General features: G+C 38.2%; 1 protein-coding gene across 5 annotated transcripts in view; it reads right to left on the bottom strand.

Moving 5' to 3' along the window:
- Positions 1-14,526, bottom strand: part of MLF1 (myeloid leukemia factor 1) — a 37,323-nt gene extending 22,797 nt beyond the window's left edge. For 4 of the 5 annotated variants that reach the window (XR_006299446.1, XM_043595035.1, XM_043595034.1 and 1 more), the window contains exon 1: positions 14,356-14,526. Coding sequence is in view for 4 of the 5 variants with exons in the window: in XM_043595035.1 (XP_043450970.1) it covers positions 14,356-14,402 (47 nt within the window). In the remaining variant the exon portion in view is untranslated. The remainder of the gene's footprint in view (positions 1-14,355) is intronic. The other variant, XM_043595033.1, reaches the window with a different exon arrangement.
- Between the last annotated feature and the right edge of the window lie 6,180 nt (positions 14,527-20,706).

A 20,706-nucleotide genomic window follows, 5' to 3' on the forward strand; every position in this document is an offset into this window, starting at 1 on the left:
TATGCATTCAGTAGAAGTTGCCCTTCGAATTTTGATCCTTTCCTGGACTAGGAACACGTGGTACCATACTCTCTAGTGATGCTGAGCAGCAGCAGCAGCTTCAGCTCCCAGTCAGCTTTACAATCACGAAGGCAAACAACCTGTACACCGAGAACCATCATGTACCCATACAACCATTCCATTTTTCATTTTCAGTACAGGATTCAATAAATTACATGAGATATTCAACAGTTTATTGTAAAATAGGCTTTATATTAGTTGATTTTGCCCAACTGTAGGCTAATGCAAGTGTTCGGAGCACATTAAAATAGGGGAGGCTAAACTATGGTGTTCAGTGGGTTAGGTGTAGGAAATGTATTTTCAAATTACACTATTTTCAATTTACAGTGGGTTTATGAGGATGTAATTCCACTGTAAATTGAGGGAGAGCTGTACTTTCTCTAGGTTTTACCCTTTATCCATTCTTGTTTTTTTCTGGCTTCTGTGGGGCTATTCCTTTTAACTTGAACATTCTTAAAAATCATGGGAGATAAAATGCAGAGTCCTGAAACATACACCAAGGATTTTTGATTTATTGTGTCTGGGGCATGGCCCAATAACCTGCATTTAAGCAAGGATTTCTATTAACTCTAATTCAGACATTCCAAGAACCTCACATGAATAAACACTAATCTATCCTCTTCAACCATTTCATCAGGAACTTCTAAGTTCAATTTCTGCTTGTTTTGATACAAATGGTCTCCATTTATTTTACAAATATTTACTGAATACCTATGTAAAAGGCACTGTGCCAGGCAGTGGGGATAGAGAGCTGATCTTTGTAGGGCTAAAGCCAATTTTCAACTTCATATTGGCCAAGACATTGTAATACTTTCCAAAATACTCAGGAGTATAAATTACAAATAATTATACAGTAATTATTGGACATTTGCCTATTTCTATCCTGGTAAGTCTTTAACCTAACATTTCCAACACTTTTTCCTTAGCCTTTCCCCCCCCGCCCCAACTTTTTCCTTTCTTCCTCTTTACGTCCCTGTTTCTATTAAAGGCACAGTCATTATTCTCCAAGTCGTCCAAACTCAAAACTTCAGGAATGGGCTGGATATTAGTTGGGTTTTTTATCTGTCCTGTGCGAGCTTCAAGAGACGAAAAGGGTGAACTCTGGTTCCATAGGAAGAATAAAGAAGATGGCAAGTGCCATCAATCTCCCTCTACCAAGAAAAGCTGAGGTTGGTTTGCTTCTTAATTATCATTACTTCTTGAATTTTACTATTTCTTTTCTGGATTCTAACATCTATTAATTTGACCACAGTAAATTTTTAGTAGTCATGTCTAGTTTTCTTTCACACTCAAACAATGGGCATCTGGGTACACAAATCTGACCATTTCTCATCACTAGTTTGAGGATGTTGCTTCATTATCTTCCTTACTTAGTGTTAAGAGAAGTCTGATGACAATCTGGTTCTCATTCTTTCTAAGGGAGCTATACTCTCTGGAAGGTCTATGATTCTTTATATATTTTTTAATGTATCAAAATTACATTATTATTGGTCCAGGTATAGAATTTAAAAAATATATCCTGTCAACCCTCAAATTTCCCTTTTCAATATGTGTTCTAAGGATTTCAGTATTTTGTTAGTTTCAGAAATTGCTCTCAACATATTTCTTTGCATATTTGCCATTCTATCCATTCCTTCCTTGTAGAACCTTGAACCCTCTATGATTTTGTCCTGCATATTGGAAGAAATCCCTTGGCTCAGTTTCCCAGGTTACTAGTCTTTGTGAAAATTCTCCTTATCTCATTTTTTTTTCATTTTAAGATCAAAAATTTAATTTCTGGTATCTCTGGTTATTTTTAAATGACTGCACTATCCTCTGACATATCTAAAGTTTTTCACATTCAATACATTTCAACCTCTTATCAACTGCCTTTCCATACTTCAGACACTAGAAAGCTTAAGACTTGGGGTACCTAGGCAGCTCAGTTGGTTAACTGTCCAACTCTTGGTTTTGGCTCAGGTCATGATCTCATGGTTTGTGAGTCTGAGCCCTGCATCGGGTTCTGTACTGACAGTGTGAAGCCCGCTTGGAATTCTCTCTCCCTCTCTCTCTGACCCCACCTTGCTCTCTCCTCTCTCTCAAAATAAATAAAATAAAACATATATATATATATATATATATATATATATATATATATATATATATATATATATATATGAAAGCTTAAGACAATTTTGTGGACTCTACAGCAAAGTTTCTGGATTTAGGTTCTGCCACTTACGGGCCATTATCTGAGAACTGGAAGGTAAAAGTGCAAAAGAGTCTGTATGTACTATTCTCTTTTTTGGTAATCATGTTCACAGAAGTACACAGTCTTTCCGTAGCAGTGTTAGCAGAACTCCAAGTGTCTGATCACTAGAGTTTATGAGTACTGGGGAACAGGAAAGGGAAATCCATTTTGCTAGTATGGGACCTAGCAGGGACACCATGGCTTTGCAGCCAGCAGCAGTAACAGCAGCCTTCCAATTCAACAATTCCTAATGGGAGAATTGGCGATTACGCCCTTGGTGGTCTAGATCTGTGACTTGGCTTTAGGAGTCATTCTTGAAAATTTAATCTAGAGTCTGTTTCTTAAGCCATCACAACAATTCTCTAAGCTGTTTAATGTCCTGTAATAAATTCTTCCTAAAGTTTCTTCCTAAAGTCACCAGAGTAAATTTGTTTTCTGCAACTGAACTAATGTAGGTAGGAAGGTTTACTTTCGTCAGCTTTAATCCCATTCCAGCACTTCTAAGTAGTATTGACTATTCAAACTATTTTATCATTTTTCTTTAAAGCACTCTTCACTATCTTCTTTTCTACTTTCTTTCCCTCAAAAAGAAGGCATAGGTTACCATTATTGAGAGTCAAAGGAGACATTTTTTAAAAATTCATGCTAAAAATAGTCTTGTTATTTGTGAAAGCCTTCTTTATAAGTAAAGACTATTGGAAACAAAATAACATACAGAAAATATTGCTTGTCTTTTCCACTAGATTAAAAGCTTCTTGAGGAAAAGGAACAGATCTCTCTTGTTCACTCTATGTCCAAAATTACCTAGCCCACAGAGGTTTCTTTACTGATGGAACAATAATGAAAAACGGATAGGAAAAAAGTCATTAAAAAACTTTTCAGCACTTCTAAAAAGAATTTAAGTGGAATATTATGCTACCTTTAAAAGAGCAAGGCAGATGTTTATGTGCTGACATGGAAGGATTAGCAAGATATACAGTATACCTCCATTAGCAAGATATGTAGTATACCTCCATTTGTACAAGAAGTTCATGTATATATGCTTATAAATATATAGCGTATATCCCTGGAAAGCAATACAGCCAACTGGTTACAGTGGTTGCATGCAGGGAGGGTAACAAAGGACCAGAGGTGAGAGGGAGTCCTTTTTTTTCCTGGTCTCAATAAGCCATGTTATTGAAGGACAACACATACGGAAAAGTGCACATATCATAAGCATAAAATTTACTGAGCTTTTTCCCCATCTTAACCATTTTTAAACACACAGTTTAGTGTTAAGTATATTCACATCATTGTGAGGAGGGAGTCTTTTGTCCATGTATTCTATACATTTTGAGTTTTTGCCATAAGCATGTATTACATATTCCAAAAACACCTTTTTGAAAATGTAAAGCACCTAGATACTTTATAAAATAAGGTATTAATTACCAAATGTTGGATGTTATTGAATTTTAAGATTTAAAAAGTTTTAAAAAGTTTTAAAAAGTCTTATAGTGCATACATAAATATGGAAAATTGATATGAGAAAAGACTTCTGTAATTCCAAATCAAATGAAAATGTTCACTCCAGGCTGTATAAATGCGTTTTTCTTTCTTAATAGTACTAAAGCTTATCTCTTCACAAATCCCACTAAAATGCTGTAAAATAAAGTATGCCAATTTATCTTATTCTGTGAAAACCCTAAAGTTATTAACTTGTCAAAGTTTATGGTGAGATGCTGTTAAATTTTGTTTAATAAATTAATATTTCCTAGATGTTATTAATTAGGCATTAGTTTTAAAAATATGCTAAGGCAGAAACTGTACTCCAAAACAATATAGTTGTGAGGCCTTTTTGCTTTAATTAAACTTGGGACATAATTCCCGAAAATGAATGTAGAAATTTATTACACAGAATGTTGTGAATGATTGATTCTACCATATACGGTGCAAAGGTGAGTGCTTTTAACTTATCTAAAGGATTTTTTTTTACTGTGCTTAAGTAAATTAGATCACTGCTTTGCAGTTCAGAAACACAACATCTAAGCAGTGAAGTTTTACTAAAAATAAAGAACAAGGTGCCAATAATCCCATCAATCACAATTTAATCTTCTCAGAAAGCAGTGCCATTGCCCAGGTGCACTTGATAATATTACAAAATATTAAAAAATAAAAAGATGAGGAGTGCCTGGCTGGCTCAGTCAGTAGAGTGTGTGGCTCTTGATCTTGGGGTTAAGTTTGAGCCCCATGCTGGGTATGGGTAGAAATTACTTAAAAATAAAATCTTAAAAATAATAAGTAATAAATATTGTCTACATGAACCTACAGGGAGGCTATATATGAGAGTATTTCTAGACTGTTTTATTCTACAGATCTGTTTATTCTTGCCCAATATCAAATGAGTAAAGAGACGGTTAAACAGAAAAATATAGCAGAAAAATAGCAGATCCTCTACATACCTTACCAACATGATAATTTCCAACCATCTCTGCATTAGGACCACTGCTGGTCTAGATGATTGATAACCACTTTACAAAACATGTTTCACAAATCCATATTCTAAAAAATTGTAACATGTTAGTATTCTTACTTCTGCATTTACTCTCCTGCCATAACTCTCTTATCCTTTACATACTGATCCACTTGGTAACACTGCTCTATTTTCCAGCCTCTTCCTTCCTCACTGACAAATTTTATGCAAAGTCCTAAAAGAAAGTGTTTTTTCCGGTGTGTGCAGGTTAAGGATACTCTTAATGAAACAGAATACAAAAAATTTTTACAGGAAAATTAAACTATTCTTAACCAAATTAGTAAATGAATCGCTCAGGATGAATAGTCATTTTAGATAAATGATAGGTAGTAACTTAAAAAACACAGTTGTACCAAATTCACTCAGAAAGTAAAATAAAATGAAGACCCCAGACATTAGCTTTATTTAGATAGTATACATATTTCATCCTTTCCAACTAAAAACACACTAACATAATAAGAAACAAAGAAGTAAAGATATCATACATACAATGCAGAAAAATATCATAAATAAGGTCATTTTTCCATGAATTCTTGTGGCATTTTTAGTTTGGGATTTCTGTCTTATTGATAAAAGTGATAGGCACAGAAAATTAAAGAGACTACTATTCCTAAATCTTCCACCTGTTAAGGATTTCAGAATCACTATTTTAACAGTATAGGCAACTAGCATTACAAGGAAGTTGTAACAATTTAAAAATTAAATAGATCAATTGTACACAATGAGCACCTTAGGTTTTAACACAATGGAGAGCAGAAAGGGAGTTGTTTTATGCTTCAAAAAAACAAGATATGAAGATCAAGTTAAGTTCATAATTAAGGAATCAGAATTTGGTGTCTGGATCTTCCACTTTTTACTTAAAAGAACAGAGTTTCAAGTAGTTTTTTTTTTTTAAAACATTTATTTATTGTTGAGAGACACAGAGAGCAAGTGGGGGAGGGGCAGAGAAAGAGGGAGACATAGAATCCGAAGCAGGCTCCAGGCTCCCAGCTGCCAGCACATAGCCCAACACGGGCCTCGAACTCATGAGCCGTGAGATCATGACCTGAGTCAAAGTCAGCCGCTTAACAGACTGAGCCACCCAGGTGCCCCAAGTTTCAAGTAGTTCTAAGACCCATAAATGAGTTGTCTAAGAAACGATTTTCTAATTCTTAGCTCAAAAACTAGGTTATTCCAAAATATTTCATATCTAGATGATACTTAATGTCAAATGATAGCAAGTAATTGAAATTCTTTTAATTTTATTACATGTGATATGGTACTGTGTTTATGTTAGATGACCATATTTTTCAGAAATGTATTTGGAAATACATAGGGGTTAGATGACAAGAAATCTGAATTTGCTTTACAATACATTAGAGACACCAGCAGCAATAGAGACAGATAAAGCAGGTATAAATTTTGAAATTCTGGGTGACAAATACACAGAATTGCTTTTTAAGTTTTTTTAAGTTTATTTATTTTAAGAGAGAGGGTGAGCAGGAGAGGGGCAGAGAGAGACAGAGAGAGACAGAGAGAGAGAGGGAGAGAGAATCCCAAGCAGGCTCCACACTGTCAGCACAAAGCCCATCTCGGGGCTCAATCCCATGAACTGTGCATAATCATGACCTGAGCAGAAAATCAAGAGTCAGATGCTTAACCGACTGAGTCACCCAGGTGCCCCAATACACAGTATTGTTATACTTCTGTAGTATGTGTTTGAAAATTTTCATTAAAAAAAATCTTAGAAGAACAAAAAGAAAAAGAACTATGTGGAGTTAAAGGATTTCACACTACCTGATATTTTAAAGCAGATGATCCAAAAGACAGTCCTTTTGCTTAGAGCTCTATATTCACTGGATATTTACAGCTTAGAACATGGGTACAAGTGTAGATATTAAAATATTCATTCTTATTAATATGCAGTCACTTGAGAAAACCAGTCAACTTTCCCTTTAGATATGTGGATGAGCTTGAACTGCAATGAAGAAAAATACTTCAAGGGTGCCTGGCTGGCTCAGTTGGTTAAGAGTCCAACTCTTGATTTTGGCTCAGGTCATGAGCTTGTGGTTCGCGGGACTGAGCCCGCCGTGGGGCTTTTTGAAGACAGCACGGAGCTCCTTGCAGACAGCACGGAGCCTGCTTGGGATTCTCTCTCCCTCTTTGCCCCTCTCCCACTCACGTGAGCACACACTCTCTCAAAATAACCTTAAAAAAAAGAAAAATACTTCAGAGAATACTAGATTTTGTTCTATGAATAAGTGAGTATTTAACAGCTATTATTTTCCTATAGGAACGTAAAATTTAGTAAGATTTATTATTCTGATTGCATTATAATTGGGCTACAAATTCAATAACTAAATGTGGCTCATTTAATATGTTGTCCATATCTCTTTATTTAAATAAAGTAGATATATTTATATATAGAACAACTGTTAAAAACGTCTTTGTTTTTTGAGTGACATGAACAAAAGGCTGCCTGTTGGAAAAAGCATTAAGACAAAATTGGGCTCACAGTCTGGCTTTTGCACCTGTCCGAACCATTCAGGAAGAAATCTGGATGGGCCCTCCCTGAAGTGAGTTCAATTCTTGTCTACCCAGAACAGCAGCTGCTCAGAGATAAGACTAAAAGTTCTCTTGTTCAACCTTAAAGTCTTTTTTATTAAAGCCAAGATTTCTTGTGGTAGCAAGGAGCTATTTTATGATTTTAAAAATTAACCTAATGCAGAGTTTGTTTTCTCAGGTGAGAAGTCAATTGCTTTTATATTTTTCTACCTATTCATATTATTCTCTTGAAAACTGATGTTTCATTCTAGGAAAATAAATTGGAAATATGATGAAGCCTTATAAAGTTCATATATTACAAACCAGTCATTTCATACACATAAACTAGTTTAAAGTAATAATTTGAAACGTGGTCAAAGATTTATATGAAGGGGCACCTGGGTGGCTCAGTCGGTTGAGCATCCAACTCGATTTCAGCTCAGGTCATGATCCCAGAGTCATGGGATCGAGCCCCATGTTGGGCTCCATGTTGAGTGTGGAGCATGCTTGAAATTCTCTCTGTTTCTTTCTCTTTCTCTCTCTCCCTCCACCCCCTCCCCAACTTGCACTCTCTCAAAAATAAAATTTTAAAAATATTCTTTGTCCATCCACAGGATGCAATACTTGCAGACACTAAATTCACGCTTTAAAGAATATCTAAAGACTAGGAAAATGATTGTGGTATATGTTGAGGAAAAGAGTGTATTTATGACCATAAAGCTTTGTTCTAATATTGGAAAATATTTTTCACATATGGAAAATGGAAATGAAGTGCACCAAAATGATAGTAGCTAAAATCTTGGTTGCATGATTTCCTTTACCAAACTTCCTATAGTTTTCAGATTTTCCATGAGGATGCATTTTCATTTAAATAAGAAAAAATTTACTTATGCTATTATGATGGCCATACTACCTCTTTTAAGATTGCTAACACAAACCACAACCAAACAGGATGATGTTTGACACCAAATGTACTTTTTCTACTTCATATTATTTATCTATCACAAGCTAGGAAAAATAAATTTTTGCCCCCTGACCAAAATTAACTTAACTCAGACTGGGAATAATTTCTTTTTTTTTTAGATTGGGAATAATTTCAACATAAAAGGCTTTTTTTTTAATGTTTATTTTTGACAGAGAGAGAGAGAGAGAGAGAGAGAGAGAGAGAGAGCATGAGCAGGGGAGGGGCAGAGAGAGAGGGAGACACAGAATCTGAAGCAGGCTCCAGGCTCCGAGCTGTCAGCACAGAGCCTGATGTGGGGCTGGAACTCACAGACCGCAAGATCATGACCTGAGCCGAAGCTGGAAGCTCAACCGACTGAGCCACCCAGGTGCCCCAAAAGGCTTTTTTTTTTTTAATTTTCTTTTCAACGTTTTTATTTATTTTTGGGACAGAGAGAGACAGAGCATGAACGGGGGAGGGGCAGAGAGAGAGGGAGACACAGAATCGGAAACAGGCTCCAGGCTCCGAGCCATCAGCCCAGAGCCTGACGCGGGACTCGAACTCACGGACCGCGAGATCGTGACCTGGCTGAAGTCGGACGCTTAACCGACTGCGCCACCCAGGCGCCCCAAGGCTTTTTTTTTAATGGATAATATGTTTTACTTCAAAATAAGTTCCTGTTTTTAAGACTCTCTCTCTCTCTCTCTCTCAGGAATATATATATATATATATATATATATATATATATATATATATGGCCAGTTACAATTTCATTTGGCCAATACAATAATATAGTAAAAAGGAATATATTTTTCTTTAAACATATGGGTCTCAGATAATTGACATGGCAGTTCCATTCATCAAGGGAATGCCTTCCTTCCACTATACACAGTGATGGTAAAAAAGTTATTAGCAGATTGTTACTGCTCTCTTGATGATAAAGAAATGTTCCCTAGTTCCAATGAGGTATACAGGTCCATAAAGAAAATCCAAAAGTGATCTAAGTTTTAACACTAGAAATAATGCATATTACACTCAAAAGAGAATCTTGAGGGTATGGGCCATGACTTCTACAAATTTATAATACAGTCCACAGCATTAGGCCTATAATAGAAACCTAAGAAATATTTGAAGAATGAATTACATTTCCATAGGCAAGTCTTTATTTCCCCACTGTTTAGAAGCACAGTTTAAAATGGTGATGTGGCAGAAGCCTTTGATGTTAAAAGGGTTGTAGGAATGACTATGGCCTCTCCCATCCTTTAAGTACTCCCCTACTTCTGTGTGGATTTTTACAATGTTTCCTGATAAAACTAAGCATTATGATATGATTAGATGCTACCAAATGCCATTTCTTGACCCAGCAACTATGTCATATCATGTTATGCTCCTTAGCTCCTAATTCGATGGTTTATACCTAATGAACCACAGAATGCCCCAAAAGTCTACTTTAGAAATTCTTTCAGTTCAAAGCTCATAGTGTCTCATTCCATCAAATATGATCTTAAAATCTGTGAAGTTCATTTATAATATCTATATTAAATATCTATATTAAAATATTTCTGAGAACAAACTTTTAGGTGCTAAAAATCACAATAGCTGTTAGGTCTTAACATAAAATGGGATCCTGAAAATCCAAACCTTAACCCAAACATTCATTGTTCACAAAAGCTTATTTAGAAAGGTGCTTTTGTTTTATTGCCTGTTTTATGACAATATTCTTATTCAAGAGAATATCAGTCAATGAAATGTCCATGGAATGTATTCACTTTCAACTCAGTGACTAAGTCAAAGCCAGGGTTGGGCTGCCTGGGTGGCTCAGTTGGTTAAGCAGCCAACTCTTGATTTCAGCTTAGGTAATGATCTCACAGTTCGTGAGTTTGAGCACCATGTCAGACTCCATGCTGACAGTGTGGAACCTGCTTAGGATTCTCTCTCTCCCTCCCTCTCTTCCCCTCCCTTGCTCATGCATGTTTACTCTCTCTCAAAAATAAATAAACATTTAAAAAAAAATCAAAGCCTTCAACTTCCTTCAACTACCTCCAAAGAGCAAAATAATTTTTTTTTATTTAAAGAGATTATAGATATGTAAGTTTTAGCTCTTACTGAGAGGAAAGAGATGGGAAAAAGTAACATCCTGTGAAAATATGCAGGGGTTCTTTGACCAAAGACTGGTCATAACACATACGGTGCCCTAAAGGAAAGGCTATTTATTTATTATTATTATTTATGTTTATTTATTTTTGAGGGACAGAGAGAGACAGAGCATGATTCGGTGGGGGGGGGGGGGGGGGGAGGCAGAGAAAGAGGGAGACACAGAATCCGAAGCAGGCTCCAGGCTCCAAGCTGTCAGCACAGAGCACGACGTGGGGCTCGAACTCATGAACCGTAAGATCATGACATGAACCAAAGTCGGATGCTCAATTGACTGGGCTACCAAGGCGCCCCGAAAGGCTAACATTTACAATTAAAACTAAGGCCAATAGATTTGCCAACTTGTTTCTGAGCCTTTAATATCTAACAGCTGATACGTGGTAACATAGCTGTTCTTTGTAGACTTGCATGATCAGAATTTCCTTCTGTAGTTCAGAAGATTCAAAGTTCATGTTTCTGCACAAAGTAGACCTATATACCAGATATATGTAAACTTCTGTACTAAATAATCAATGCTTTTAGGATACAGTATAAATGCCAAAACCCTTTTAACCACAAATTAATTTTCCTGTCCATACATACGCATTTCTATTTCTTATTAAGCAAACATAAGTGAGAAGGGAAAGTGATATTCTTGAAAGCAAACTGCATGCCAGAAATGCCAGTTTTCAGCTTTTATGTTCTGACCCAAATTACAAGTATTATTCAGTTAAGAAGGAACAGCAATTTTCACTGAATTTCAGTTTTGCAACATCAGATATCCCCCCCCAAAGGTTCCAAACATATAATAAAACACTAACCTTCAACATATCACTTTTAAAGTTTCTTTCTAATTTTCTCATGAAACATTTAAGACACACCATTTATAGTAAACATTGAAAATGAACATATTTGGAGGCACCTGGGTGGCTCAGTCAGTTAAGCGTCTGACTCTTGATTTCAGCTCAGGCCATGATCTTAAGATCATGAGATCAAGCCCTGAGTCAGGCTCCACGCTGGGCATGGAGCCTGCTTAAGATTCTCTCTCTATCCCCACTCTCTCTTGCACTCTCTCTAAAAAATTAAAAAATTAAAAAAATTAAAATGAACATATTTGAATCAAGACTATAGATTTTAATTGTTTTTTTAACTCAAATCTTTTAAACATTTGACAATTTGATTACAGTATTTTACCAGTCTCAAATTATTTAATAATTCTAATTTTATATCCAAAAAGTATTTTTTGTTTGCCCACTTTTGAATAATTAGTAAATTAGACTGTGTGCTTATATTGGTATCCTTGAACTGAACTAATGGTTATTTAGACAATGGTAGTGTTCAAAGTAAGGAGTGTCAACATCAACAACAGCATATGTTGAATGCAAATACTTTCAGCAATCACCTAAATACCAGATTAACTTTAAAACAGTGTAAAAGGGGCGCCTGGGTGGCGCAGTCGGTTAAGCGTCCAACTTCAGCCAGGTCACGATCTCGCGGTCCGGGAGTTCGAGCCCCGCGTCAGGCTCTGGGCTGATGGCTCAGAGCCTGGAGCCTGTTTCCGATTCTGTGTCTCCCTCTCTCTCTGCCCCTCCCCCGTTCATGCTTTGTCTCTCTCTGTCCCAAAAATAAATAAACGTTGAAAAACAAAAATTAAAAAAAAAAAAACAGGGTAAAAGGACACCAGATTATCATTAAACAATATTTACTGAATACTTTCTACATGTCAGACATTAAATTAGCAACAAAGGACCCCAATGACACAAAATGTTAGTAATAGGGCTAATATTTGTACAAAAGATGGTGGGCATAGAACCTTTCTGTGTTTTTTAAGGTCAGTGGATGATTTGATAAGGAGTCTGCCATCTTTATGAATTCCTTATGTTTGACTTATATTGAGTAATGGATATTCATTTTGTTTGGGGTTGGGGTCAAGGGGATGTGTCAAATGACAGATTACTGGAAATAAATAGGAACTCACATTCTCTTTCTTCTTTACTCCCCTACCCACCCAATTATGTTTACTCTTTATATAGTTAAATGTGGAGCAACGAAATTATAAGCATGCATCTATTTTATAAAGTTAATTACAATAGTTTTATCCTCAATTTATATGAAACGGCTGCCTGCATTTGAAAAAGTCTATGGAGAGTTATAACTGATGGTCCTTTCCATCCTAAGCATGGAGAAGAGTGTTCTTTGATGTATGCCTACTATTTGTGATCTGTTACTATTTCTGACCCTGACTCTTGGGTTCATTGCTTTTGCTCAGACAGTTACCCAAGAGTTTAAATTACACTTTTGCGAGACGTTTTAAAGAAGGTACTAATTATACACTCATGGTTTAGTTAAGGCCATTGCTCTTTTTGATATAATCAAGGACATAATACAACTCAAAAGTTGTCTACCATAATCTTCTTAACTGTTACCCATTGTACTGCTGTCACAATTACTTAGGAACCATTTCAACAGCTCAACTAATCTATGGATATATTTAGTCCCTATTCTCAGAGGCTTTTACAAGAGCAAATCATAATATAGCACAAAATTTAAAATTTGTTAAAATGACATTAATTGTAAATGTCCCAACAGCTCCCAAACAAGTTAACTACAACAGCACAATAAATTTGCCTGAATCCACACACTCCTTAATTTTAATGAATAATCTTTAGAATAAAATATTAATCATTATATTTTTCTATGTTAATCATTTCATCTTTTTTACCATTAATTATCCTTTCAATTATTATTTTATGTTATTTGGTTTAAAATATTACTAACACATTTAAGCCACCATGATATTTTTTTTAAAAAAACAATGAAACAATCTATGTGGTAAACTGTCAACATTTTAAACTTCTTAAAAAATGTCTCCAAGTTGCATAAGAATTTAATTGATTAAAATAAATTAGGACACCAAGTCAAAATTCAAACTGGCAAAACATTTGGGCAAAAAAGTATCACAAATCCTCCTGTCTTGGGAATTCAACTAGATTGTACTACTTTTATATAATTGCCAAAGGAAGAACTAAAAAAACCCACAGGCAACCTACCCACCCCCAAGAAAACTACATTATAATGAAGTAACTAAGTTCTGGATGCCTTCTTCCTAAGGCATCACGTTAATTCACTTGGGACTGTCCACAGGGTTGATGCTTGTTTACCTGCGGTGTTAAATGCACCCTCTGCTTCCCTGTCCTATTTGCACTTTGGCAGAAAAAGGAGTCCCTTTACAAACAAGGCTAGCTTTGTGACAAAGCAAGCAGAAACAAACCAAACAGTGAACATGGCAACTTCCAACCACTCCGTGGTGAGGGACAGCATAACTCTCCAACTTTCTTGTGCTCTCATAAGCACATACTATGAAAAATGCTATTTTAAAAATGTTTCCCTTTACAAACAATTGTCATCTTGTAAGACATTCCCTGCCCCTCATTTGGGATCGAAACAGGTGTGAAAAGGGTCCTGTAAGCATAATTCTCACCAGAAATTCCACCTAAACGGCAGTTACCGTCACCTGCAAAGCTCTGCGGCTGCCAAGGCGGACCTCTGAACGCGGGAACTCGCTCGGGCACCCGAAGTCCAGTGCCAGGGGCCGGCTCGCACCTCTCCCCACCTCACGCCCCCAAATCCTTGTCTCCCCTCCCTCGCACGTCCCCAAGTCCTCTCCCTCCCCACGGCCCCCCAATCTTCTCCCCCCACACACCCCCAAGTCTTCCTCTCTCCCCCCCAAGCCCCCCCAATTCTTCTCTCCCCAATCTCCCACACCCCTAAATTCTCTTCTCCCTTCCCTCTCACGGCCTCGAGTCCTTTTCTTCTCCAGACCGCCTCCCGGAGTTACTTAAATTCCCTCTCGTCCTCTTCAGAGTTTTAACTCGCTCTTGTCCCTTAAAATAGCTCCCTTCAAGATCCCCGAATTCCCGCGCAACCGTGGGCTCCCGCCCCTCCCTCCCCACTCACGAGAAGAAGGGATCATCCTCAAAGCTGCTGCTCAGCATCCCGAACATCCTGGCTCCGTCACGGGTGGCGGCGGACGCGGACAGATTGGAAAAGGATGTGACTCGCCGCGGCCGCGACCCGAGCCAGCCTTCCGCACACAGTCAACGCTTCTCTCCCGGCTGCGAAGGCGGTGCCCGCCGGGAAAGGCGGTGCATGACGCCGAGCTACTTTCCCATTGGATGCTGTTATCTTGACGTCACCAAGACGAGGCGTGGAACAATGCGCCGTTGCCATGGCAACTGTAGTCAACACAGTGGAGGCGAGAGGTTTGGCTTCCCTCCAGTCAGGCAGCCCTTCATGAAGACTCCTGAGGGACGAGATAGCTTGTTCCTTGGAACAAGGAACACAAAAATTAGACCACTCTCTGTGTGACCTTGGGCAAATCTTCCTCGGCATTTGGGCTGGATGGCTTCCAAAGATCCATTCACTTGCTGCATTTTGTGATCCACAGGAGTCATATGCAAAAACACTGCGGTAGTTGGTCAAAAGCTGGGCACAAATAATGAGAAAAAATGTGCAACAAGTTTTTGAGTACAGTTAATAAATAATGTACTCAGTGCTTGAAAGAAATGAGACTTATCAAGTTTCACAAACTTATTTGCCTTTTGTGAGTCTAAAATTCAACAAAGCAATATTTCCCAAAGTGGGAATGCTTGTTATATGTAGATATGGCATTTCAAAAGAAGATGAGAGAGTTGCTCTCGTTTTGGTCTTCTTTCCAGTCTCCATTTCAAGGCACAAGTCTCACTCTGCTACTAATATGTCTTTAATACATCTCCAGAATTCCTTAACCTAACAGAGTAGACCCAGTCATAAGGCCTGAAGCAAGCCCCCATATCCAACTAAAATTCCAGTACTATGTAGTTTTGTTTTAATTGTATCTACATGTGAGCCTTCTGTTTATGGCAAATGAAAATGGTTTTAAATTTAAAACAGTGCAATACATTAATAGCTAGTGTCTACAAATGTAAGTGAAAAAGTGAGCTAACTTAAAGAAATAATACAGGTGGGATTCAGACATGGTGCAGGGGAAGGATATAGGACAGTGCTACTCACATTACTGAGTTTTGGAAAACACTGTCCTGAGACCCTCCACTAGTCTAAAGGCAGGTGGAGGAGAAGGTAGAAGAAAAAGAGGACATTAAAGAAAGTGAAGAATGATAAGAGTATAAGAAGAGATGCACCTTGTATGTCTACCTTAAATACAGTGCACACCCCAGACTCTTTAGGGGGCTGTTCTGTGGAGACAGAGGGCCATCCAGGGCTCCACAGGGCTTTCTGGGACCAGGCCAGAGAGGTGGCACTCTTCCAGCATGAAGAAGCATGCAGGACCTGATTTGGAGGTGGCAGGAGTGCTCAGAGGTTATTTTGGGAGCTGGAAATTTAATCCTTTGGACCTCTTACCTCCCCACCTTTAGCCAAGTTCGCTGGCAGCCTCCTTTTCCTGAGACTGGTGGTGTGAGGTAGGGCAGATTTTACGCTGTCCAAGTTAAGATAGCGTAGCCCTTCCAGGAAGAGGATATTTTCTTCTCCTCTGGCCTCAGAATGAAGTTCAAAGAGTATATACATGTTAGGGATTTTATAAATTAGTTTCATGGTAAAAAAAAAAAGTGTTTTAGAAGACTTGAAATTATTTTCTCTTTAAAATAGTACAACCCAAGATGTTAAGGAGGGACAGGGTTTTTAAAAATCTAAAAACAAAAACCCCCTTAAATGAAATGGGGTAGATTATTGGTGATAAATGATAGTAAGTATTAAAATAGCTTTGGATTAAAGTCGAATAAAGCTACTTGGAGGAAAAATTTTCCCCTTGTTTCCACTGGGGTTTTCCTTAGGCTCACATTGTCAAAACATGAAAGCTTTATTCCAGGCACAGGTTCGTGACAGAGTTACCTGGAGATCCAAAAAGCAATTTGGGCCTAATAGCAAATGCTTTAAAAAAAAAACATAATATGGGGCGCCTGGGTGGCGCAGTCGGTTAAGCGTCCGACTTCAGCCAGGTCACGATCTCGCGGTCCGGGAGTTCGAGCCCCCTGTCGGGCTCTGGGCTGATGGCTCAGAGCCTGGAGCCTGTTTCCGATTCTGTGTCTCCCTCTCTCTCTGCCCCTCCCCCGTTCATGCTCTGTCTCTCTCTGTCCCAAAAATAAATAAACGTTGAGAAAAAAAAAATAATAATAATGGAGAAGAGTTGAAGCTGAAGAGACCTCATAGTTTCAGACCTGATGTGTAAGATATGGGAAATGAAAGAAGTATGAGAGGATGAATTTCCCAACAGGGAGCAGTAGAGGCTAGAGCAGGATTACAGGGGAGAGGGGCCTAGATTTGACTATAAATAGAATCACAATAGCTAATTGTAAGCACTTCATGTGCATTAACTCATTGAATCCTCACAAGATTTTTGTGGAGTAGAGATGGCTTTTATATTCAGTTATAAGTGAGGCAACCAAGAAACAGAGAGGCTAAGTAAATCGCCAAGATTCACACAGCTAGTTATTGAACAGGGATGGATTCCTGGCACTTCCCCTCGTGTGGCTGGTCGCATGAAATGTGGGTGATTGGTCACACTGAAAGATGCAGGATGAAAGCAGGTAATAATTTCTCAGAATCATACTGACAAACTAAATAGTGGGTCCAAACTAAAAAGCATAAGATTCAGTGGAAATATATTTAAACCAACAATTCAATTTTTATAAATATTTATTGAGGGCCTACCTTGTGTTAGGCACTGATCTAGACACTAAGGTATTGGAGAACAAAACAGACAAAAATCCCTGTCCTGGAATTTATATTCTTGTAAGAGCGGAATAAAAATAAATGGCATGGAAAGTAGTATGTTAAAAGGTGATAGGTGTAAGGGGATGGACTTGTGAATTATGAATGGAAATTCTGTGTAGGACTCATCGAGAAGGTAAATCTGAGAAGTCTCAGTGGAAGAAAATGGACATCTATCAGAAAAACACTCCAGGCCAACGCAAAGGTCCTGAGGTAGCATGTGTATGTAACATGAGGTAGTCTGGTACATATAACATACGATCTATTCATATGTCCTGAAATTTACCTTCAGAGGAATGAGATGAGCTAAGTAAAGTGAAAATTATGTTTTGGGATAATAGCTCCTATCTATACGTCCTATGTTCCAAGCACTGCATTAAGTTCTTTACATACATTTTCTCATTTAAGCCCTACAGCAATCCTATATGCTAAGATGTTTATACCCATATTACATGCGAAAAAGCTGAGACCCATAGAAATCTGGTGAATGTCCTGTCAGTTCAAATCCAGATTAGTCCGACCCCAATGCTTATATCCTTGCCACCACCCTACTTTGCCTCCCTATAAAAAATCAATCATTTGCTGAGCACTTCTATGTACATACGTAATCTTTAACCACACGTCAACTTATGTTTCATTAGGAAGATCACTAACTGAATTGAGAAAATACAGAGAAAGACCAACACTAACCTTACAACGCTATTAAAAACACCAAGAGTCAAAATGTCAATGAGTCCTCTTTTCTTTTATCCATTAATTCATCAACTATTTATTAAGGACCAATTATATACCAGGCACTGTTCTAGGCATTGAGGATGCAAAACTCCCTGGCCTCGTGGAGCTTACATTCTAGTAGACAGCTCTTTCAGCAGCTAATTCTGCAATTACCATTGTTACAGCACTTCAGAATTTTTAAAACGCTTTCAAAGACATTATCTCAAGTGCCCAAGAAGAAATAAACAGGCTCTTGAGTGCTGGACTTTCAGACTTAATCATAGATCACCAGAGCCATCGGTGGTAGGCCATTATAAACACCTTTACCACAGTTACTTTCAATGTATCTAGGGTTTCATTGTCCTAATCCATTTGTCTTCAGCTGTGTTCCAGGAATGAGATGTTACAGCAAATTCACAGGTGGCATCATGAGACTCTTAAAATTTTGAGAAACTTGACATCTTTTGGACATTGCACAAACTAGTATTTGAAATAGTTCACATTTCAATATTAGATTGTGCTATATTCCTTTAGATGATGCGTATCTTTGGAAAGCTAGGTTTTTAAAAATTACTATGATAAAAAGGAAGTACCCCATGGAAATCCATGTGGAACAGGAATTGCCGGTGGCAGAGTTTACTCTGCTTCCAAAGTTTGAGAAGGCGAGTTGTGCTAGAGTAGAACACATCTGTTAGTAAGTATGATTACTAAAAAATGACATAAAATTATTTTTCTTTCAATTTATGTGCATTATTTTTTTTTAATTTTTAATTTTTAATGTTTATTTATTTTTGAGAAAGACAGATAGAGGGCAAGTGGGGAGGGGTGGAGAGAGAGGGAGACACAGAAGCTGAAGCAGGCTCCAGGCTTTGAGCTGTCAGCCCAGAGCATGACACAGGGCTCGAACCGACACAAGCTGTGAGATCATGACCCGAGCTGAAGTCAGATGCTCAACCAACCGAGCCACTCAGGCGCCCCTATGTGCATTATTTTTAAAAATGCTCCTGAGTTTTTAGGACTTAAGTTGTTTGGACCTTACTACATAGTAAACAGAATTGTTTGGTATTTCCAAACAGCTCTGAGGCACTAAGGGCTCATGGACTGAGATAGTTTGGAAACCTCCGTCCTAACGCCAGGATTTTTATTTTTCCAAATTTCTGTTTTTAAATTGAAAATTGTGTCATGAATACGTTTTCTCTAAAAGATGGGATTAATTTTCTTCTTAGCATTTCTCTTCTTTTCAGTTAGCTGTCTTACCAGCCTCTGATAGGTTTACATCGTCCTCTTATGGTAGATGGGGGAATGGTGCATAGCAATGACGTGACATCTAATAAGAGCATAGATCCCAAGGTCTTCAAACTCCCTGTCAGGGCCAAGTCTAGTCAGTATGGCATCATTGTCCAAATTGGGAACAGCTGCCTTTCTCTCAAGATACCTTTACTGACGGTAACATTGTTTAATAAATACACAAATCTGCAGTGCATATGATATGCTTGGTGTCCCCTCAGGTGTTACACATTTGCCCATGGCAGCCCCACTCCCAAGCCTGAATTCCTTCCACCAGACAGGAGTTAATGAGTACCAAACTCCATCCACAAACTCATGGGCTCTCTCCCCCCCCCCACTGCCCCCCCCCCACCTTCTGTGCGCTGTCCCTCTCAAACAAAAAAAATTATGTATTTTCCTGCAACTAAACTTAATTTACATTCTGAGTTCCCATTTCATTGGCAGTAACATCCCCCACCCCCAGGGAGACAATGCCAAGCTGTAGTTGGTTTTCAACCATGCTGCCTCCCTGAAGGCGTCTTTATTCCCCTCAATGGCTGGAGCCAAGGCCGCTGAGCACCTCACCATGTGCCGCGCAATACAGTACAGGGAAGAATTGTCTTGCCCTAAATGCCAATAGGACCATCTCTGTGAGTAATACACTCACATTTATCCTCCAGTGCCATAAAAATCCAAAGCAAGTTTGAGTTTACAGAAAGAATTTTCCAATGTTCACTTCTTTTTGGTGCCTGCTACTGAGCCTAGGGCTGGAGTTTTATTCACACTGAACTATAAACAAGCAGCAGACTTTTTCAGTTACATTTATTTTCCATTTCTGTGGACGTGTACATTCATTCATGGCTGGCTGTTTATTTTTCACAAACTGTAACTGAGTTATTTTATTGGAAAAAAATGTAAAGAAGATGTCACTTTCTGGAGTATGGGTAACTACTATCTGCCTTGGTGGAAAGATGCTTCAGGCAGCCTCTTGGGGGCAGAAGCAGAGGCTCCGGGCCCTGGAGTGGGACTAACATTCAGGTGGTAGACAGGAAGCTCCTAGGAGAGAAGCAAAGGAATGTTTTGTTTTAGTAATGGAAGGCCAGAGAGGAAGGAGATATTAGAAAAGGCTGTGGAGGAAGTGAAGACCCACTGTAGGCTCAGGGCTGAGCCAGAGATTATACTATTGTTAATATATGTGGGCAAAAGTTTTGGCTTTTCCTACATTTCTCGGAGGTAAATCTTTGAGGCTTGGCTACTTGGGACTGTATGCCATGATCTTTTTAATACAAAGAGATAAATGCTCTCTTTCATTTAGCAGTAGTTTCCATTTAAAAAGTGTGTACCAAGAGTTTTACAAACTTTCTCTCAATGGACTCTTTCAATAGACCTATGAGGGAGGCATCGTCTCCATTTTGCAGGTAAGAACACAGAAATTCAGAAAGGAGGAGTGATTTGCTTCCCCCCTAAGGATTCCAGTACTGATCTAACAATTTCAAGGTCATTTTCTTCTCACTACACCCATAGCCAGCTCTCAAACAAAAAAGGACTCAATAGTATGGA

The sequence above is a fragment of the Prionailurus bengalensis genome, chromosome C2 (assembly GCF_016509475.1).
Source record: "Prionailurus bengalensis isolate Pbe53 chromosome C2, Fcat_Pben_1.1_paternal_pri, whole genome shotgun sequence".
NCBI lineage: Eukaryota > Metazoa > Chordata > Mammalia > Carnivora > Felidae > Prionailurus > Prionailurus bengalensis.